This window comes from Pipistrellus hanaki, assembly GCF_964339955.1.
Source record: "Pipistrellus hanaki genome assembly, chromosome: 2".
NCBI lineage: Eukaryota > Metazoa > Chordata > Mammalia > Chiroptera > Vespertilionidae > Pipistrellus > Pipistrellus hanaki.
Window position 1 is genome coordinate 41500582 of NC_140504.1, and position 23151 is coordinate 41523732.

At 41.1% G+C, this 23151-nt stretch overlaps 1 protein-coding gene across 9 annotated transcripts in view; it reads left to right on the forward strand.

Annotated features, from left to right (window-relative positions):
* ST6GAL1 (ST6 beta-galactoside alpha-2,6-sialyltransferase 1) overlaps positions 1 to 23151 on the forward strand; it is a 109267-nt gene that overhangs the window by 74040 nt on the left and 12076 nt on the right. For 8 of the 9 annotated variants that reach the window (XM_084871824.1, XM_084871823.1, XM_084871826.1 and 5 more), the window contains 3 exons: positions 3023 to 3156; positions 7048 to 7690; positions 15334 to 15431. In XM_084871824.1, the coding sequence (XP_084727950.1) occupies positions 7099 to 7690; positions 15334 to 15431 (690 nt within the window). In that variant the 5' untranslated portion in view covers positions 3023 to 3156; positions 7048 to 7098. Of the gene's footprint in view, positions 1 to 3022; positions 3157 to 6916; positions 7691 to 15333; positions 15432 to 23151 lie in introns of all 9 variants that reach the window. The other variant, XM_084871827.1, reaches the window with a different exon arrangement.

The following is a 23151-nucleotide window of genomic DNA, read 5'->3' on the forward strand; positions in this document are numbered from 1 at the left end:
CCCATGTACTGGTAGGGTGACCTTTAGAAAGTTTAAAAACACACACAACCAAACAAACAAAAACAAAAACAAAAGAATGCCAACTCATTGGCACTGGAATATAAATGTAACCAATATCCAACTCGGTTCTCTGATCTTTGAACATGATTTCCCTGTCATTAAACAATGTGTTACAGAAAAACAAAAACAAAAACAAAAAAACAGTTGCCTTGTCTCAACCAAGTACATTTTTCCCTAGGTATTTGGATGCACATAACTTATTCATAATGGTAACATTTTCTGTTTCATTTTCTTTGTTATAATATTTAAGCATTTTTTTTCTCATTGGTACTTAAAATTCATACACAATTATACACACACACACACACACACACACACACACACACACACTCTATAACTAGAGGCCTGGTGCACAGATTTGTGGAGTTCCTTGGCCTGGCCAGCTATTGGGGCTGATCAGGACCATCTCACCCAGTCCTGATCAGGGTCGATCAGGGCTGGCTGGGAGAGGGACCAGAAAAGGTTGTCTGTGGGAGAGCACTGACTAATAGGGGGAAACTCCTGCATTGAACATCAGCCTCCTGGTAGTCAGTGAGCATCATAGCAACCGGTTAACTGGTGGTTTGGTGGTTCAGTTGCTTAGGCTTTTATATATAGAGAGTAGAAGCCCGGTGCACGAAGTTTGTGCATGGCGGGGGGTGGAGGGTGCCCTCAACCCAGCCTGCACCCTCTCTAAGCGGGAACCTCAGGGATGTCCGACTGCCAGCTTAGGCCCAATCACCAGAAGTTGGACATCCCTCTCACAATCCTAGACTGCTGGCTCCTAATGGGTCACCTGCCTGTCTGCCTGATCACCCCTAATTGCTCTCCAACCCCCCACGAAACTGATCACCTCATGAAGCCTGCTGTTTGGTTGTTTGGTCATCCCTTACTGCCACCCCCTACCCTCCCACTGCCTGCCTGGTTGCCCCATGCAGCCTGCTGTTCAGTCATTTGGTCATCTCTCACCCCCTGCTGGCCTAGTTGCCTCTAACTGCCCCCCCACCCCAACTGCCTGGTTGCCCCTAAATGCCCCCCCCCCCCTTTCTGGCCTGGTCACCCTCAACTGCCCCCCTCTACTGGCCTGGTCACCCCTCATCGCACCCCCCCCTTTGCTAGCCTGGGCACCCCCAACTTCCCCCCCTCTGTCCTGGTCGCCCCACACAGCCTGCTGTTAGGTTATTTGGTCACCCCTCACTGCTCTTCACCCCCTTCCCCCCCCCCCCCCGCCCCCTCCAGCCTGGTCACCCCTTGCAGCCTGCTGTTCAGTTGTTTGGTTGTCCCTCACTAACCCCCCTGCTGGCCTGGTCGCCCCACGCAGCCTGCTGTTCAGTTGTTTGGTCACCTGTCCGGTCATTTCTGTTGTGATGGCTTTTTATCTATATGGACTAGAGGCTCAATGCATGAAATTCATGCAAGATTAGGCCTTCCTTCTCCCAGCTGCTGGCACTGGCTTCCCTCTGGTACTTAGGACCCAAGCTTCCCTCGCAGCCCTAGCTTCATCTGGAAGGATGAAAGGATGTTGGGTATAATTAGCATATTGTGCTTTTATTATTATAGATGGTGGATGTACCATCGTTTAATTATTTTCCTATTACTCGTTGCTTAGTTGCTAACCTTAGATTTTTCACCATTATAATTAATTTTGAAATTGAAAACTATTTTTTTTACATGTTCTTATTGTCTTATAAAACTCATTTTGTATGTCATTAATCCTCTTTCAGTCCTCAACACACTGAAAATTAGGAAGGAAATAATTTCATGTGAAGGAACCAAAATGTATAATCTTTTTCTTTGAATTATTTATTCAGTTTTATTTCCTAGAAGTATGATAATAGTCACAAACTCTTAATTCTATGGCCTGATTACTTTCTAAAAAGCTTAAATTCATTTCTACCACTTCTTTGAAATATTCTGATTTCATTACAATCTGTCCAGAAATGAGTATTATTATTGTTTTGAAACTGGCTGGCTAATGTACATTCTTTGTATGTTATATATTTTAAATTTACAGTTGCCTTGTCTAGTTAAGATTAATCATAATTTTATATGCTTGTTAATTGCATTTTCTATTTTGTGATTTGTCTGCCTGCCTATGTTGATTGCCTGTTTGAAAGGCTTTTACATTCTTTTTTAACCCTGTGCATACCTTGACTCTTGTTTTCCTTTTTATTACAGTATTTCTCATTGCATAGAAGTTGGGATTTTCATGCAACTGACTCTATTAGACTTTTCCTTGTTATTTTTTTTTTTTAGATTCCAGCAGAAAGAAGAAAGAGCTGACAAATATAGAATTGTTTTTAGCCTTTAAAAATTATATTTTTAAGCATTTTCCCCATTGTAAGAGTAATGCATTTACGCTTTAGAAATTTGAAATATACAAAAAATGTGTAAAAAATGAAACCACATTATTCTACCATCCAGGTTTTTTTGTTTTGTTTGTTTTTTGTCCTTTTTCTTTCTCACATGCACATTTTAAAAATTGTGTTTTTCTCTATTTGGATAGTATATGAAATACTGCTTATGACCTATTTTTTATATTATCATTAAATAATTAAACTTTTACATTTCACTAAATATTATTTGATAATAAACAATTTTTAAAAGTTTCTCTAGAGTTTATTTTGAGATGAACTAAATCCTCTCTCCCCCAAATTGCTATTTATAGATCCTTAAACCAATGACTAAACAATCTGTTCTCATATTTATCAGTGGTGTCTGCTTTACTTTTCTAGCATGTTCTTATCTAATATCAATCTATTCCAAGGCTGTCTGTGCTGTTCATAGACCCAGGGCACTGCACCTGTAATAGGCTCTTCTCTCTTTTTTTTCTGAGTCCTCAGGGCTTCCTGGATTGAGCCATAGCCTGGACCAGAGTCTCCGATGGAGTCTAGCAGTCGTGCCTGCTGTCTTGTTAATTTTTAATCCCATCCCAGTTGGAAAACAGCTCTAATCCCTCCCCCACCTTTTTTTGTATTGGCAGATGTTTGTTCATCATTCTGAGAAAAATGAGCCTTGGCCTCCAGACCTAATAAAGCACATATCCCTCCCATGAAGAATAGTGCTAGATCCTGAGGACCTGGATCTCCTGCAGTTCCCAGGGATTACCCAGAGCAGGTAAGGAACACACGGAGGTGTGGGCTCCAGAAGGCAGCAAAAGGGAACATCCCTGAATAAAAAACAGTGTGGTAGAGTGTACTGATAAGGGTCACCTACAGCTTTGCTGTTTTCCTTCATGTGTTTGTTTTTGGTTGATTCAGTGAAGGGTGAGGATAGGTGGTGAGGATTGCCTCTGTCTGTACTCTATAGACAAGATTTGAAGTTATTCTGTAAATCTGCCTGTGTGCCCAATCCTGCATTTGATGCCACCCGTGCAGTGATAGATAGCCGGGCAGGTGGCGGAGCCTCAGCTTGGCTGGGATTTTCTTTCTGTTGGTTCAGTGTTGACTTGTTTTCTGTAGGTGATAACATGAGTGTCATTGTATTCTTCTAGGAGTCTGATGGGAGTTGTAAGGATTCATTGATACAGTCCCATCTGTTCAATAATCCTTTTGAATGCCCCTTTTTTTCTAGACACTGTTCTGGGTTCTGGATTTCAGAAATGATCCAGGAGGAGTTTCCCTATGCAGAGATCAGTGTGAAAAGCTAGCACTGGATGCCAGAGGACAGAGCAAGAAAGGTGTTAAAAGGGAGGTGGGCTCCACAGGAGGTCAGCAGTGGAAAGGTCATGCTGTCTGATGGCCAGATAAATGGACTAGGGGAGAGAGTGCAGCAGTGTCAAGGCCTGGGAGCTTAATAGATTGAGAAATTCAGAGTTTGGTGTATTTTTCCAGCGTTTAGGAAGAAAACATTTCCTACCTTCTTCCTTTACTTTGGGCTGCTTAGATTAAACTTCTTCAGTCCCTCTCTCTTGATAAATGAGAAGGACTTGAAACTCGAAGTGCCTATGTCGAGAAGCTTCAGCAGCTGGTGGACTTGGGGTTTCAACAGAGAGTGCTGTTCAAGAGGGCCAGGAGGTGTCAGATGAACTTCTTGAGGCCACGATAGGGCACAGATCCTAAAGGCTGAGGCTGTCTTAAAGTTGCCTGGTTGTGTGGGAATGCCTTTCTCAGGAAACTCAACTTTGGAGAGCAGGTGCTGGCAGGAAGCTGCACACCAGCCCTTTCTGAGTCTCCGCTCTCCAGACAGTGAATCAGGGCCTGTCTCCATACCTTGTGTTTCATTTCACTCATCCAGAGAAAAGTTAATTTCCAACTCTACTATTTCCAAATCACTCATGCCACATTGAAAATAATTTATATTAGCTATAAATGGTGCTAATTAAAATTTCCCTCCTTTTCTCACAAGGCTATACTGGGTCTCATAAGTATAACTACTGTGAAAGGGCTGCCTGAGAGGTAAACTGTGCACACAGGTAATGACTGCTGAGGTGCTTATGCTAAAGGTGGTTTCCTGTAATTGTTTGGCAGATTGAGTTGTCTCGCTAGTGACCCTGTTTGGTCAATATTGTCTTTTCACTGTCCTTTATCACAAACTGGAGGCCCAATGTCCAAAATTTGTGCAAGAGTAGGCCTTCCTTCCCCCAGCTGCCAGCACCGGCTTCCCTCTGGGACCTGGGCTTCCCTCCAGCTACCAGCAGGCATCTGGGACCCAGGCTGGAAGGTCATCCAGTCTAATTAGCATATTATGCTTCTATTATTATAGATGCCTGTCCTTTTAGTGCAAATTAACGTTTAGAATCAAAGAGACCTGGGTTGGAATCCCGGTGCTAGCACTGGTTAATGACTTTGGGAAAGCCCTGTGGTAAGCTTCAGTTTCTTTATTTCCTCAAATGGGGTATTTAATAACTACCCCAGTGGTTCCCAACCTTTTTTTGGCAATGTCCCACCTAAGCATCTCTAAAATCCTAATGCCCTCTCCCTGTGATATATAATTTTTATTATTAAAAAAGTGAATTCCTATTCATGTGGAGGAAGTCTAAAAGGCCATTAACTTGGCCTAAACAAGCTTCCAAAGAACATGGTATCCATGAAAGAGAAAAATAAAAGAACAAAAGGACAATTGAAGTACTAAGGAAGAAATCACTGAGAAATTAAAAAATATATATATTTTATTGATTTTCTTACAGAGAGGAAGGGAGAGAGATAGAGAGCTAGAAATATCAATGAGAGAGAAACATCGACCAGCTGCCTCTTGCACACGCCCTATCGGGGGTGTGCCTGCAACCAATGTACATGCCTTTGGCTGGAATCGAACCTGGGACCTTTCAGACTGCAGACCGACGCTCTACCGCTGAGCCAAACCGATTTCAGCTCACTGAGAAATTGTTAAAATAATAATAATAATATGAAGTGATATGAAAAAATAGCAAAGTTTCCAAACACAATAGAGAACTGAAATGCATAAATATGCCACACTATATATTTATATACTGTATATGAGGCCCCTAGAACCATCAGAAATGCAAAAAATTCACTGTTAATAACTCATTTTCAAATTGTCCCCCTTAAAAATCAAATTGCCCCCTGTGGGGCATGTGCCCCATGTCTGGAACTACTAATATACCCCATCGTGTTATGATAAAAATTAACCGAGAGATTGCAGGCACTTCTTAAATGCTACTTTCCCTTCTCTGGTTCTTCAGCTGTCATAGTCATATGATTGGCTGTGTTGGGGTCTGAGGAAATTGAGTTTCTTAGTTTTCTGATAATGTGACAAGCCCTCTCCATCTTTCTTGATTTCAAGTTTGAATTCTCTCTGTAGGGAAGTGCCTGTAGATCTGTAGAGGGTTAGCCAAAGCCTGGGGGTGATTTCTTATGCTCATTATGGTAAATAAGCCTATTTAGTTAGGAATGAGTTAAATGTTTTTCAAAAGATACAGACACTGTTTGAGGTCAAAGTGCTTTCATCTTCCATTCAGTTACACAATACATTCTGGGTAAGCAAAGTAGTTTTTTACCCAGATATAAAAGGGACTATTCAGACTCTATTTTATTAGTGCAATCAATTTCCCAATTTCAGCAATTCTGTACTGGAAGCAGTAAAGAGGACATGGATTATGGATCTTACTCCGCTTTGTGATCCTAGGCACCTCTCTTAACCTCTCAGAGCCTCAGATGGCTAATCTATAAAATGGAAATGAGAATACTGTGGCTAGTGATGGTTGAGGCCTCTGCACAGCTCAGGGGATGTCTTCATATTAGACTGTCATATATATATATATATAGTCCTTGTTGGAGTTGTATATCACAGTGGTCCTGGTTTATGGTGACTTTAAATAAAACAACATCTTGTGTGCTTAATTCATCTTTGTGTGCTTCATTTTCTGAATTGGTCACTTATCTGCTGTCTTACCAAGATTTCCTATCCTTTACCATGAGGTCAGCCAGCTTCCCAACACTTGCTAGCACTCTCACAAGGCACTCCATAAAACTGAGTATGGTGAAGCTAACCCTAGTTCTTCTTCTCACTCAGGAGTCCAACACCACTTAGATGCATGACAAAGCTAAGGCACTGTCTGTGGCGAGAGATCTTTCTGGTAATTTTAAGATTCTGAGCCCCTTAGGATTTTAAAGAATTTGGGTTGTGATTTAGACCAGTTAGCCTGCTCTTCCTTTTCTTCTAGTTTTTCAAGCATGCAGGCCTTTATTTAACAGGTAGTGTAAGGCCCTAGGAACCTAATCATTCCTGAGATGTGATTCCTGACCTCAGAAGTGCAGAGTGCAATTGGGGAGCTAGACCAAGACAAGAAGAAACTAAGATTCAGAATGTAAAAAGAAATCACGGAGAACACAAACAGGAAGGGAGTGTCTGAGGACTGTTCTCTACATTCGAAACCCAAACTGAGACGTTTTTTTTTTTCTTTCTCTTTTGACAGCTGCAGACCTGGTGGAATTCAAATTTTGTCACTCTAAATCCATTGCTCGGCCTGTCACCCTGCCTCTTGCCAGTCATACTTGTAGATTTTCTTTACATAATTTTTTTTTTGGCCTTGTCTTACTTTTTTAGGCTTGTTTTCCTGCTCAGAACAGAGTGGCTCCCTTGAATGTATCCTTCATTATGATTCACACCAACTTGAAGAAAAAATTCAGCTACTGTGTGCTAGTCTTTCTCCTGTTTGCAGTCATCTGTATGTGGAAGGAGAAGAAGAAAGGAAGTTACGATGATTCCCTTAAATTGCAAACCAAGGAATTCCAGGTGATAAGGGGTCTGGGAAAACTTGCCATGTGGTCTGGTTCCCAGCCTGCACTTTCAAGCAAAACCCAGGACTCCCACAGGGGCAACCAGGCCCTTGACAGTGCTAAGAATCCAGTCAAGATCTTTCAGGTGTGGAACAAAGACAGCTCTTCCAAAAACATTGTTCCCAGGCTGCGGAAGATCTGGAGGAATTATATGAACATGAACAAGTACAATGTGTCCTACAAGGGACCAGGGCCTGGTGTCAAGCTCAGTGTAGAGGCTCTGCGCTGCCACCTTCGGGACCAAGTGAACGTATCCATGGTAGAGGCCACAGATTTTCCCTTCAATACTTCTGAATGGGAGGGTTTCCTGCCCAAGGAGAACATTAGGACCAAGGCTGGGCCATGGGGCAGGTGTGCTGTCGTCTCATCAGCGGGATCTCTGAAGTCCTCTCAACTTGGCAAAGAAATAGGTAGGTTCTTTGGTATTAAGATTGTTATCTGAACATGAGATTGCTACCTCATTTGGAATAGCTGGGCACAGACAAGACCGGAGACTGTGGTAAGTCTCCGTGGACTGGCAGACCAGGCCCAGGTCAGTATTTTTTTTTTTTTTTTAATATATTTTATTGATATTTTACAGAGAGGAGGAAAGGGGAGAGATAGAGAGCTAGAAACGTTGATGAGAGAGAATCATCAACCAGCTGCCTCCTGCACACCCCCTTACTGGGCATGTGCCCACAACCAATGCACATGCCCTTGACCGGAATCAAACCTGGGACCTTTCAGTCCGCAGACCGACGCTCTACCACTGAGCCAAACCGGTTTCTGCTCAGGTCAGTATTTTTTAATTACCTGTGAGCCAGAGGTGCCTCAGGGGTAGTTAAAAGGATGGGGATCCAGTCACCTGCATCTTTATCAATTAGAATAGCTTTATTTTATCTGTTTTAAACATTGGTGTTCTGAAAATTTTATTTGAAAAAGGAATTCTACTTATACAAAGAAGCAAAATGTTATAATTGACATTTAAAAATAACTGAAGGACATATCTCTACTTTCTCTTCAGGTTCTGAAATGTGTAGGTTGTCTCTTTTGGCTCTAACTACCTGAGTAATTTTAAGCTTCTCTGTTTGAAAAGAATAAATTAGAGCAGGAATTATTATTTTCCCTAGTACCTGCCTGTAACGATGCATAGTTATTATAGCATTATTGACTATATTCTCTCTGATATACTTCACATCCCATGTTTATTTTGTAACTAACAATTTTTACTTTCTAATACCCTCATTTTTTTTTTACCCAGTTCCTTAATCCCATCTCATCTGGAAATCCTTAGTTTGTTCTCTGTATCTATGAGTCTGTTTCTGTTTTGTTTATTTGTTTATTTTGTTTTTTAGATTTCACATATAACTAAAATTATATAGTATCTGTTTTCCTCTGTCTGACTTATTTCACTTAGCATAACACCCTCGAGGTTTATAAATATTGTCACAAATGCTAAGATTTCATTTTTTTGACCAAGTAATATTCCATTGTATATATGTACCACATCTTTTTTATCCATCATCTGCTTTCATATCTTGGCTACTGTAAGTATTGCTGCAGTGAATGTAGCAGTGCATATATCTTTTCATATTAGTATTTTGATTTTCTTCGTATAAATACCTGGAAGTACAATTGCCAAGTCATTTTTAATTTTATAAGGACCCTCCATACTGTTTTTCATAGTGGCTGCACCAATTTGCAGTCTCACCAACAGTGCATAAGGGTCCCCTTTTCTCCATAACTTTGTTAACACTTACTGTTTGTTGATTTATTGATTGACATTCTGACATGTGTGAGATAATATCTCCTGGTTTTAATTTGTATTTCTCTGATGATTATTGATGTTGAGTATCTTTTCATAGATCTATTGATCATCTGTATGTCTATTCACATCCTCTGCCCATTTTCTGATTGGATTGGTTTGTTTGTTTTTGGTGTTATATATTTTGGATATTAAACCCTTATTGGATGTATCATTTACAAATATCTTCCCCCAATTAATAGGTGTCTGTGATTTTTTTTTTATGGTTTCCTTTACTGTGCAAAATTTTTAGTTTAATATAGATCCATTTGCTTATGTTTTCTTTTGTTTTCCTTGCCTGAGGAGATACACAAAAAATATTTGAAGAGCAAAGCCAGAGAGTTTACTATTTATGTTTTCTTCTAGAGGAGTTTTAAGGTTTCAAGTCTTACATTTAGGTCTTTAATTCATTTTGAGTTTACTCTTGTATAGGTATAAGAAGGTGGCCTTGGTCTGTTTTTTTGCATGTATTTGTCCAGTTTTCCCAACACAATTTATTGAATAGACTGTCTTTACCCCATTGTATATTTTTGCTTTCTTTGTCATAGATTAATTAACCATATAGGTATGGGTTCATTTCTGGGCTCTCTATTCTGTTCTGTTGATCTATGTATCTGTTTTTATTATAGTATCATGACATTTGATTGCTATAGCCTTGAAAATATAGTTTGATATCAGGTAGTGTGATACTTGTTCTCCTTTCTCAAGATTGCTATAGCTATTCAGGGCCTTTTGTGGTTCCATATAAATTTTATAATTATTTATTTTAGTTTTGTGAAAAATACCATTGGCATTTAAAAAATATATTTTATTGATTTTTTACAGAGAGGAAGGGAAAGTGATAGAGTTAGAAACATCAATGAGAGAGAAACATCGATCAGCTGCCTCCTGCATACCCCTACTGGGGGTGTGCCAGCAACCAAGGTACATGCCCTTGAACAGAATCAAACCTGAAACCCTTCAGTCTGCAGGTCAACGCTTTATCCACTGAGCCAAACCAGTTAGGGCACTATTGACATTTTGTTAGGGATTCCATTGAATCTGTGGATTGCTTTATGATAATTCATTATTGGTGTATAAAAATGCAACTGATATACTTATATTGTACCTTGCTACTTTACTGAATTCATTGATCAGTTTCAATAGTTTTTTAGTAGAATCTTTAGGCTTCTCTTTATATAGTTCTATGTCATCTGCAAATAATGATAGGAATTTTTAATTCCAGTACTGTGGACTACCTTCAAGGGGTTTATGAATCCCTAAAATGCTTGCAAATATATCTGTGGATAAGGTATGTATAGTGTATGTGTAAGTCAATCTGTGCATTTTCTAGGAAAAATGTCTATACCATTCAGTTGCTTCTCAGAGGGGTATGCAATCCCCCCAAAGATGAAAATAACTGGTTGGAATATATAAATTTGCTTTTCTTGAAATCCTTCATAGTTAATAAAGATAGAAAGTCTATCCATTCTTGTAAACATATACAATATAGAGCTTCAGGTTTATTCAAGACTTTGTAGAACCCTTATTTTGAGAGAATGTGTTTTCCATTATTGTGAAATGAATCAGGCTAAAGAAAACAAGCACAGGAAGTGTTGCTCTCTTTCAGCCTCTGGAAGGTACTGGAGCAGGTGAGGTCATATGTCTCCTTTTTTGTTTCTCGCATATGACTGCCAGGAAAAATGGTCTGAAACCAAGCACAGGTTCTCAAAAGGAAGAAAAGTAGATCCGAATTGGCTTCTCCAGAGCAGAAAGAAGTGATGAGATCACATTTTGTACCTCCCCAAATAAGCAGCACTTACTAATAAAAGCTGCCAAGATAACCAGCCCCACCTTGACTTGTGCTTTTTTTGGTTTCTTTTGGACTGCATTCTCTAGAAACTACATGTGATTGGGTTTTGTTCATCAGTAATGGAACTCAATCACTTTCTTTCATCCCCAGTTATGCTCTGTCATGGTAATATTTAGAACATTCCAGATGTTAGTTGATCCTCTTCTTAATGGCAAGTCATCAATGTCAACCTGGCTGGGACTGTGTTGAAGTTTAAGGCAGAGTCTGATGATGTTTAGGAATTGAAACTGTGCTATTTATGTTTATGCACTCATAAAAGTTTGGAGTGATTTACTGTTAATTAAAATAATCTGTTTCTATAGCCTGTAGTTATAATTTTAACTATGTATTACTTGGGAGCACTTTGATCCTGAGACATAAAAACAATTGCATGGTAGTCTTTAAATGTTCTGCCTTCTAAAGATATATCCTCTGGGCATTTAGTTTAACACATGTTTTAAGGAGTTCATTCATTTATTTGTTTTATTCATTCATGGATTTATCTACAATACTAAATAGGAACATAGTCTATAAAGAGAAAAGGGAAAGGAAAGGCCTTTTGTTGAAGGCTTGTGAGTACCAGGCAGCATGCCAGGCCCAAAGCCTTTCTGCTATTCTTGGGATTTGCCTAGCTTGTTCCTAACTAATGAACATATCAGATGGTTTCAAATGACTTGCTCTTACAAATAGTACAGCTGACACAGTTCTGGAGTAGATAACATGTAACTACATCTGCCCTCCCAAGGGGAAATAACCTCAGGAATGAGAATAGAAGACCAAAGTAAGATAAGTTTTATGGCTCTTTTTGTTATCCATTGCAAAATTGTTTACCAGCGGGATTGTAATAATGTACTGTGTCTCCAGCAGTTCCACAAACCAGCCAATGGGGGGGCAGGGGGCTCTCAGTCATTTTCAGTCTTTTTTGGTAGGTATACATGTAAAGTATTATAGATTTGTTTGAATTTTAATTTCAAACAATAGCACATTTTTTAATGTTAGTGATTCTTATTGTGCACCTGCAATGTATTTAACATGTCTTGCTTGCTCTTTTCATCTTCCCAGCCATCCTGGTAAATAGGTGTGATTATTGTTCCCATTTAACTGATGAGCTAAAATGTTGAGGCCTAAAGAGGTAATACAATTGATTAGCAGTAGACTGGGACCTGAACCCCAGTCATTGATTCAAAGGCCCTCATACTTAGTCTTTCTGCTCTTGTGCCTCATAGTGACTGTAGCTTTATAATAAATATTGGTATGATGTATACCTTGCCAGATTAAGAAAAATCCTTTGATGTTCTTGGTTACTTGCTCTCCTAGAGGAAAAAAGAGCATTCTAGTTGAGGCAAAAAGAACAGAAGCAGAGACCCCAAGGGAAAAAGTACAGACTGTATTAGAGCATAACAGATAATCCTGTTTGGCTGGGATGGGGGTTCTCATGGGCTATGGAGGACTGAGGAATGAGGCCAGGATGATGGCCAGGGCTCAACTCTTAGAGAATGTTGAATGTCATAATAAGAACTTTGGGTTTCATTTTTCTTTCTTTCTTTTTTTTTTGGGGGGGGGGAGGGGTGTTCATTTCTAAAGTCATAGAGAGATCTAGAAAGTTTTTGAGCAAGTGACAGATGGGATAATGTGCATTTAGAGAGATTTCTCCCTTCTCTGAGTCCCCTTCTCTATGGACAATGCTATATTATCTCTCCCTTATTGGAGACTATTGCCACATAGAGGTGAGATGGGTCAGGGCTGTTTGAGCAGTGTTAGTGGTAGTGGTAATGGTAGTGGTAGTGGTAGTGGTAGTGGTAGTGGTAGTGGTAGTGGAAAGAGCAGGTCTGATTTGAGAGGCATAATAAGATAGAAGACATAAAACTTGGTGTCTGACTAGAAATGACCTAGATTGAGAGACAGGAGCTGGAGTTTCCAGCCTGGGAGCTGGCTATAACATATCATAGGGCAGCATGTTTCTGTTGAGGACAGGTTCTGTCTTGAATGTACTGAGTCTCAAGTGGATTTTCCTAGGTAGACATCTATGCAATTGGATATATGCTTTTGAGAAGAGTCAGATTTAGGGGTAATTTGTATTAAGGTGATAGTTGTAGTCCAGGAAAGAGGACTGATGAGAAAACCTAGAAAATAGTTTACATGTAAAGGACAGGGCAAGAACAGGACCAGGCCATCCCCTTCCATTCTCTACCCCTCTCCACCCCCACCACCCTGAAAAACACCCCGAAGGCCAGTGAGAAGAACTGGAGGAAAACCAGAAGTGAACCATGCAATGGAAGGCAGAGGGGTATGGCATTTGGGCAGATGAGTTCTTTGGCAGAGTGAGCCCTTAGACTGAGGAGCTCAGAGAGCATGATTATTTATGTCAAGGCTTATGTACATGACCAGAAACAAAATATTTTTAGTTTTGAAACCATACAGTATTCTTCACAACTACTTGCCTCTGTTATTGTAATGCAAAAGCAGCCATAGGCAATAGTAAATGAATGAGCCTGACTGAGTTCCAGTAAAACTTTACAGAAACAGAGGTCTGATCATATTTGGCTGATGGGCCATAGTTGGCCACTGTGACCTACATATCTAAGTTCCCTAATCAGAGTCTGAATGCAGTCTTCCACAAATCTTTCTATATATATAAAAGCCTAACCAACCATTTGAACGTACAAACAGTAGCCATGATGTGCACTGACCATCAGGGGGCAGACGCTTAATGTACAGGTACGGAAACATGAAACAGACTGATGAATCTCAGGTGGGGAGAGGAAGAGGGAGGGTGGGAAGAGATTAACCAAAAATCTTTTATGCACACTAGAGGTCTGGTGCACAGATTCTGCTCTGGCAGGGTCCCTCAGCCTGGCCTGCGGGCATCAGGCCGAATATGTGCACCGGACTTCCAACATCCCCCAAGAGGTCCTGGATTATGAGAGGGCACACACCAGGCCAAGGGACTCCACCAGTGCATGAATCCATGCCCTGGGCCTCTAGTAGTTCTATAATTCATTAAGCTAATTTGAAAATATAAAAAATGTTTAGTTCAAAATGTGATAAAAATTTCTTTTACCACAACTTCCAGCTATTTGGAGTTACTATACCTGAAGGCAGTGAATTTTCATGTATTCATGAATTTATTAATGATCTGATTCTGTTAAATCTTCTAGGCAGTTATATCCTATGCATAAAATGTTAACCAGCCAAATCCTTGCTCTCTTTGGGTCTTCACACTGCTGTGTCATTTGGTTGAAATGCACTTCCCTGGGCCCTTCTCAGGCCTAGCCAGACTTTGGGTCTCAGCTAAAGGCATTCCCTGAAACATCACCTTATCTGAAGGAGATTTCAAAGAGTCTCTTTTACACAGCTCAGTTTATTTGTGCCATAGTATTAATTACAATCAGTAATTATCTTGAGTACTGGTTGTTGTGCTTCTTTACTGTTTTTCTCCTTGCAGTAGATCACGAGATCTCTGCAGGCAAGGACTTTAATCTTTCTTGCTCACAGCCATTGTCTTCAGCACCTAGGACTGTGTATTTATTGAAGAAACACAAAATTCCCCCTTGTTATGGTGAGCACCAAGGACCTATTCTCAGCCTCCTGTGCTCCTTTTGCCCTTCTAAATCCACTCTACTTTTTGTGTCTGACTCTGTGGCCTGGGAAATTGAAATCTGGCACTGGGTCAACTGGGCTTCCTCACACTCTGACTTTTATTTGGGGCTGGACAATAGAGGTCCTGGTATGAAACTGAAGAGAAGGTGAGTGAGGTGAGGCTATCTGTCTCTCAGGGTCACTTGCCATAGAGTAACCACAAGCTGCTGCTTCTCCTTGACTGAAAGCCTCAGCCCTTTTCAAACACCCCTCGCTATCTCTAGATCCTACTCTTCCTCTTTCCTCTTCAGGGTCTAGAAATCAGCAGGAAGAAGGAAATATTGGTTGGGGTATTGACTCTTTTCTTGCTGGCAGGACATTAACAGTAGCTGTATTTTGAAGTCCACAGTTCCCAACAGGTGGCCTACTTACTGCTTCTCTTGCCATATTGGCTGTAGGGTTAGTAATGGTTTCTTGCTGTTGCCAACCCTGGGGTATTGCTCCATTCCTTGCTGATTTCCTTAAACTCTACCTACAACTTTGTAAATAGTCCTTTTATTCAACACTCGATTAGTACTCAATTTGAGTAATTCTATCCTAGTGGGACCCTCAGCTTACTCATTTATCACCTGTGAAACAGGAAAGTTGACTAAGTGAAGTTTCTGATGGATCTGTCTATGAACTTTACCCAATTGCACCATACGGAAATGATTATTTCTTCCTGGGTACCACAATAGGATAAAGATTGGGAAGTTACTATTCTCTTGCCTCTCCTCTTCCTTCTGCCTCTCTCCCCAAAATCTTTTCTCTTTCTGCATATTGCTGGTACTCATCACTTCTTGTTTCCTTGTGGTTTACAGATGATCATGATGCAGTCCTGAGGCTTAATGGGGCACCCACAGCCAACTTTCAACAGGATGTGGGCATGAAAACCACCATTCGCCTGATGAACTCTCAGGTAAAATTTCTTTGTTCAGGTAGAGTTGTTTTGATGAATAAGTGAGACAATCCATGCCAAGAAAGAAGTATCTGGCACCTATGTCAGTAAATGTTAGCTACCCTAATATTTATATGTGAGATGGGTATGGAGGATAAAATGGTGAGCAAACAGACTTGGACCTATTTTATTCTACTAACTGATACAATCAAATAGTCATACAAAGATATTCAAAGTTGTAATTGAGAACCATAAAGGAGAGGGTCAAGATGCTAGCAGAGTTCATAAGAGGTAAATTTTCCCTCATCAAGGAAGTCAGAAAAAGTGAGGAGTAAGAGAAGGAGAAGACACTCAAGAATTTTTTAAGGAGAGGCAACAGCATAGGGAAGGCCATTTGGCTCCGAGAGGCAGAGAAATAGGGCAATCACTGGAGAGTTAAGGGATCCAGGACCAGATTTTGTTATTTTAATTTTTTATATTGGAGAGAATTGAATATGTTTAACAGTCAATGGGAGGATAGTCACAAAGGGACGAATATTGTATGATATCACTTATATGAAGCACCTAGAGCAGTCTATTAACGGAGACAGAAAGTAGGATGGTGGTTTCCAGGGCTTGGGGGGTTTTGGAGATGGCTGGCTGGTGGTGCTGGTTATACAACAGTGTGACTGTACATTTTATGTATATTTTATGACAATAAAAAAATTAACTCAATAAGGAGAAACTACTCAGTAGAGTGAGAAACTGATGATACTAAAAAAGAAGAGAGAAGAAAGTGAAGGGGTAGAGGGGGTTAATCCAAAGCCCAGCCCAGGATTAACCCCAGCAGGAGGGATTCTGAAGGAAAAAGAATGGGTGGGCAGCTTGTAGTGGAAGCATGAAAGGGCTTCTGTTTTCTCTGCAAAGTAAGATGCAAGGCCATGTTGGAAGGAGACTGAGCCGGAGAGAGGTTTCAGCAGAGGAGGCTTAAGCCAAGAAGGTTTGAAATTGTCTTTGGGGAGAGTGGACGGAGGAGTGAACTAGTAAAATTTCCCAGCCATGCTGGCTACACTGAAGTTGGATAGCATGAATTCAGAGAGAAATCAAAGTCTGTTTGATCATGGGTAGTGTGATTAGTAGGCAGCAGCAATAAAGAGAGGGAGCGTGGAGGAACTCTGAAAATTCTCTTGGATTTGGGAGGCTGCCTGCTTCTTTGGCATTTCTCCACAGTGTTCAGTGAGAAACTAAATTTCCATCCTACAAGGATTCTGGAACTTTATTAAAAACCAAAGTAAGGCTTTCTGGGAAGTAAGAGACAGACTTTGATCAAATTCCTCCTTCAGCACTTTCTAGGTGAGAGACTGCAGCAAACTGTCTTATCTTTCTGAGCCTCAGTTCCCAATTTGAAAAGGAGGAAAAGATGTTACCATGCAGGGTCTTTGTAGTCGCAAATGAGGTTACTAACCATGGAGCATTTCACGCAGAGGCTGGTGCACAACAGCAAGTGCTCCGAAAATGGTGTGAAGCTCGCCTGTGTCTGTTGGGAAATCACTGTGCCTTCCCACCTCCCAGGCAAATGGGCCTCTTGTCTCCCAGCAGAGATGATCTTAAGACTTGGGATCACTTGGGAGGCATCCAGAAGAAGGGAGATAAGACATCTGCTGAAAGAATAATTTTTAAGACAAAAGTAAGATTTATGACTCTCATATAGATATAAATATGAAAATAGGTTAAGTAGTCTATTTTATTAGCATGAGAGAACCAGGCAGATGTTGTAACAACCAATTCAGAGGAAAAGTCAAAATAGCTCTAAGAAATTAAACTTTTTTCTGTGAGGTGGTAAGGAGGGAGGGGTGGGCAGTCAGTCGAAACTATTGGGCAAGATTGAGTGAGCAGGTCTCTGGTTAACTGCAGTTCACAGGGTTGTAAAACAGCTTTCGGAGAGTGGGACTCGAGTGAAGAGAGGGGTGTGCTTTAGACAATGCTTCATCTCTCACTGAGCATGGAATTCTTTCTCTACATCTCCAGATTGCTGTGTTCCCTCTGCCAGGGCTGAGAGGAGGTGACCACACTTAAGAAAGCCTTTCCCAGTCTTCCTCAGGCACACACCCCGCCTCCTTCTTTTCCTTCCATAGGTGGCCCACACCTCTGGCTGTTCCTTTAACACTTTTGTCCCAGGCAGCTCCATGATAGTGCTTCCTGTGATACTGATCTGTGGCTGACACCTTTCTTTCATTGTCCCTCCTCATTGTCTACCTTCTCTACCTTGTGTCCTGGTTGGTTACCTCCCTCGCCCCCCCCCCCCCCCCCCCCACTATTTTGTGTCTGTTTCTATGAATGAGCAAAGTGAGTCCCACCACTGCACACAGAGGGCAGCTGGCACCCAGAAGTCACTGAGGGAATAGCTGCCTGGGAGCAGCCCATTCTTTCCCTACATGGGGAGCTCCTCTTGACAGCAGCTCCCACCTCCCTCTCATGGCACAGAGCAGCCTTTTGTGCACCTGAGCTGAGACTGGGCAACGGAAAACAAAAGGTGGTTTTCTTATTGAGACGATAGCTTTTTATAGAGAATGGGCTCAGGCTGTGAAGTTTCAGCAGATCTATTCAGGCGTGCATGTGCCAGGCATCATTAGGAGAGTCAACAGGAAAACCATATATAGCTCACCGTGTGTCTTTAAATAAATTAGGTTCTGACTTTAAGTGTAAAGATGTTTCTTGAGACTCAGTTGAGCTCCTTGCTGTGCCCAGTGGCTCCTTGGGACAAGGCCCAGTGGCTTTCCTAGGCTGGGGAGGGAAGACCTAGGTCCCGTGTGTAGCTATAGTGTGTGGTGACTGGACTTTAACCACACATTCACAGATCACTTAATGGGCTTTTCTTGAGATGATAGCTATTGCTACTTATGAAATACTTCACTGTCTAAGAGTCCCTCCTTTCACAGTGAGAATCCTGCTTCTAACAACCTCAGCACATTTTTTTATTTGCTCATATCTATAATACATCTAAAATGTTTTGTAAATTGCTTCACATATCTTTATATGAAACATACCTGCTAAAGAGAGTTTAGGATTTGTTTGGAGTTCTCCTCTCATCCCGCCCAAAACTCAGGTAACATGGTCAAATTATATGCATCTAAGTCACCTGGATTAGTCCTATTTCTCTTCACCAAAATTAATGAATTCATTTGAAATTCAATTGTATTCATTTTGTTTCAGTTTTAGATTTTTCTTTTCATGTCTTTTTAATATAAGCAGAATATAATATGGTTCCAAAATTCGATTTATTATTTTGTGTTTCTATTTGTAAAGACAAACTGATATTATACAATTTTTAAATTCTTCTTGTTTCTTAAACAAAATATAGTGGCCTCTATCCTTTACATTCTGTTTTCCCCCAATATATTCTGGAAATCCTATCAGTTCATAGAAATCTTTCTCATTCTTAATTATAGCTGAATAGTACTTCTTTGTGGATAAGCTTAGTCTATCAATTTCTTTTGCTTGGCATTAAGTAACTTTCCAACATTTACTTCCTTTAATACTTTATAGTTGCTTTTGATGACTTCCTGTGATGCAGGGTAGAATTACAGGCGCCTCTGATTTGGAGTTTGTGGGGGTTTTCCATTTGTGGTGCCCTTCTCTCTGTTAGAGCACCTCTTTTCCAGGTCCAGTTTACCGTGTCAGGCCTTCTTTTAAGATTCAAAGCCCGACCACCTCTGTGTTCACCTTTCTATAGCACGGACTCACTTTGCAACTCTGGCAAATTTGCACATATGGAAGCCAGAACATATACTTTGTTTTCTTATCACTTATTTTTTTTTTTTTTAAGTTTTTTTAGTCTTTATTGTTGAGATTATTACAGATGTCCCTCTTTTTTCCCCCCATAGCTCCCCACCACCAGGTTCCCACCCCACCCCAGGCCCTTGCCACCCTATTATCTATGTCCATAGGTACTGCATACATGCATATATGATCTTTGTCTAATCTCTTCCTGCACCCCCCACACCTGCTTCCCTCTGAGACTAGGCAGTCTGTTCCATTTCCATGCCCCTGATTCTATTCCATTCACCATTTTATTCTGTTCATCAGATTTTTTTACTCATTTGATTTTTAAATTCAGTTGTTTGTTTTTTAAATAAATCTTTATTGTTCAGATTATTACAGGTGTTCCTCTTCTCCCCCTTCCCCATAGCTTCCCTCCATATGATACCCCACCGCACCCTATGCCCTTACCCCCTGCCACTGTCTTCATCCATAGGTGTAAGACCTTTGTCCAATCTCTTCCTGTACCCCTCACACCCGCTTCCCCATGTGAATTGTCAGTCCACTCCCTTTCTATGTCCCTGATTCTATTACATTCATCAGTCCATTCTGTCCATCAGATTTTTTTTATTCACTTGAATTTTAGATTTACTTGTTGGTAGGTATGTATTTGATGTCATTTTGTTATTCTTAATTTTCATATTTACCCCTTTCTTCTTCCTCTTCTTAAAGAATACCCTTAAGCATTTCATGTAATCCTGGTTTGGTGGTGATGAACTCCTTTAGCTTTTTCTTGTCTGTGAAGCTCTTTATCTGACCTTCAATTCTGAATGATAGCTTTGCTGGGTAGAGTATTCTTGGTTGTAGGCTCTTGCTGTTCATCACTTTGAATATTTCTTGCCACTCCCTTCTAGCCTGCATAGTTTCTGTTGAGAAATCAGCTGGTATGGATGCTCCCTTGTAGGAAATGAACTGTTTTTCTCTTGCTGCTTTCAAGATTATCTCTTCGTCTTTTGCTCTTGGCATTTTTAATTATGATATGTCTTGGTGTGGTCCTCTTTGGATTCCTATTGTTTGGGGATTCTCTGTGCTTCCTGGACTTGTAAGTCTATTTCTTTCACCAGGTAGGGAAAGTTTCTGTCATTATTTCTTCTAATAGGTTTTCAATATTTTGCTCTCTCTCTTTTTCTGGCACCCCCATAATTTGGATGTTGGTACACTGAAGTTGTCCCAGAGGCTCCTTGCACTATCTTCTTATTTTTGGATTTTTTTTCTTTTCTTCTTCTGGTAGGGTGTTTTTTTCTTCCTTGTATTTCAAATCATTGACTTGATTCTTGGGATCCTCTAGTCTACTGTTGAATTTCTGTATATTATTCTTTATTTCAGTCAGTGTATGATGACTGGTATTTTTCTATTTTTTGGCATTCCCACTAAGATCCTTGGAGGTTTCTAGAAGATTCTTAAGTAACCTCATAACTCTGGTTTTGAACTCTATATCCAGTAATTTGCTTCCCTCCATTTCTTTTATTCGTGACATGTATCATTATTTCCACATTTTGGCTGCTCCCCTGTGTTTGTTTTTATATATTGGGTAGCTGCTAAGTCTCCTTGAGTTGATAGAGTGGCCTTGTGTGATAGGTGTCCTATAGGGCCCAGTGGCTCAGCCTCTCCAATTACTGGAGGTGGACACGCTTGGTGCACCCCTTTGTGGGCTGTGTGCACAGTCTTGTTGTAGTTGAGCCTTGATTGCTGTTGGTTTCACTGGGAGGGATTGACCTCCAGGCCAATTGGTTATTGGGACCAGCTGTGACTTCAGTGGGAGATCTGCTATGCAGAAGACACCCTAATGGGGCAGGACTTGCTTCAGTGCTCACAGAGTCTGCCCCTTGAGTGTGTCACTTATGGATGTGAAGAGTTGTAATATAGTATGGTCTCACACTGACCACTGGGTACACTGGCTCTTGGATCTCCAAGGAGGTACAAAGTCAGCCACTGCTTGGGGCTACCCAGCAGGAACCACAGAGAGGTCTGCAGATTCCTCCTCTTTGTATTAGGCTTGGAAGTGCCCAGATGAGGCTAGCTATGAAGCAAGGCAGGCTGGTGCTGGTGCCCGCCTTGCTCCTTTTATTGATAGCTTTGGGGCTCCTGACCCAGCTGCAGTTTATTTGATAGGTTTTACTTAGGCTTAGAAAGGACAGGCTATTCATATGCAAAAGCCACTGCACACAGCTTGGGTGGGGTTGTAAATTGGGTGGATGGGGTCTCAGGGAAACTCCAGGGTGGAGTGAACAGAAATGTCTGCCAGTCAGCCCTGCACTGGAGTGTCCAAGCAAGAGAACAATTACTGCTGATGGCTTCTAGAAAGCCGTCCCAGCATTCCTACCCAGACAATCCAGTTTCTCCCTGTATCAGTCTGGGTCCCCAGAACATTTCTCAGCACTGGAGCTCAGAGCAAGTGGAAGCCTGTAAATTTAGTTCACAATGCTGGCCTTTTAAGAGAAGCAGCTGGGTCTCTAGGTAGCAGCCTGTGTGTCACTCAGCCCCAATCCACACTGGTTTTTCTAGCCTGTAACTCTTACTGCTCATAGGGTCTTCTTTCCCCAGCTCTGGAACCCTGGGGTAGGGATCAGGTGTGGGTCTGGGACTCCTTGCTCCTCCTCCAGGTGGCCTCCAAAGAGTAACTCTCCCTCCCAATTAAAAAAGGGGCATGACCTGGTGCTGAACCAGCCCATTCTGCACCTCTGCACTTCCTACCAGTCTCAGTGTGCTTTCTTCTTTACCTCTCTAGTTGTAGTACTTCCACTCAGCCAGCTTTCCTGTGGTTCTGGATGACAGTTGTTCTATATTTTAGTTATAATTTTGATGTGGTTGTGGGAAGCAGCAAGTACAGGCATTTACCTATGCCTCCATTGTAGTTCTTCCTCACTTACCATTTTTTAATGAAAGCTGTCTTGCATGGTCAGAAAAGATCAGACAGAACTTGGTGGGCATCCCAGCTCTACCATTACCTACCTTTGTGATCTTGGGCAGTTATATAACCTCTTAGAACTTTCTTTTGATGCCTATTTGGGGCTAGGAACTATGAGGAATCAATGAAGAGACATGGACTTGGACTGTTGTCTGAGTAATATAACCACTAAGTCTAGATTCTATAGTTAGGATATATCAATGTCTATGTATATATGAATGCCCAGAGAGCATATTAGTTTATTAAGGCTGCTGTAGCAAAATATTACAGTTGGGCTTAAACAACAGAGATTTATTTATTTTTTTCACAGTTCTGGGACCAGAAATACAAGATTGAGGTGCCGTCAAAGTTGAGATCTCTTTCTGTTTTGTGGATGATTGCCTTTTCTCAGTGTCTTCTGTAGGGTGGTCTCTCTTTTCTGTGTCCAGCACAAAAAAAGGAACAGGTCCGGTTCCTAAGTAGAGGAGCTGGGAGTTGAGAAATAAAAGAAAGAAGATGCAGATATAGAAACATAAAGCTGGGAGCTGGGTGGAACACTGCTTCCTCTGATGGAGGGACAGGGACCCAGAGCCAAAGCAGTGTGTTTATTTATACTCCCCAATATCAGGAGGTTTCACCAGAAGTTAGGATCAAAGGATCTTATTTGCATTCTTGAGTAGGCCCGAGCATTTCTGGTACCTGACTGGATTTACATATCAAAGTCACATTCCCGACACCTGGGCAGAGTTAAGCGTCAGTACTGATAACATGTCCAGCCTTTTTGGGGAAGCATGTTCCCAGGGCGTGGCTCTGCCTGTCTGCCTGAGTTCAGCTGACAATAATTAAAGAAATGCCCATGTGCCTTCTCAGGGGCCCTTTACAATCTTCCATGACCTTTTCTCTGTGTGTCTCTTCCTTTTCTTAAAAAGATATCAGTTTTATCAGTTTGGGTCTTATCCTTATGAGCTCATTTAGCCCTAATTACCTCAGTAAGAACCCTGACTCCAATATAGTCACATGAGGATTAGGGCTTCAGCATAAGAATTTGAGGGGCAG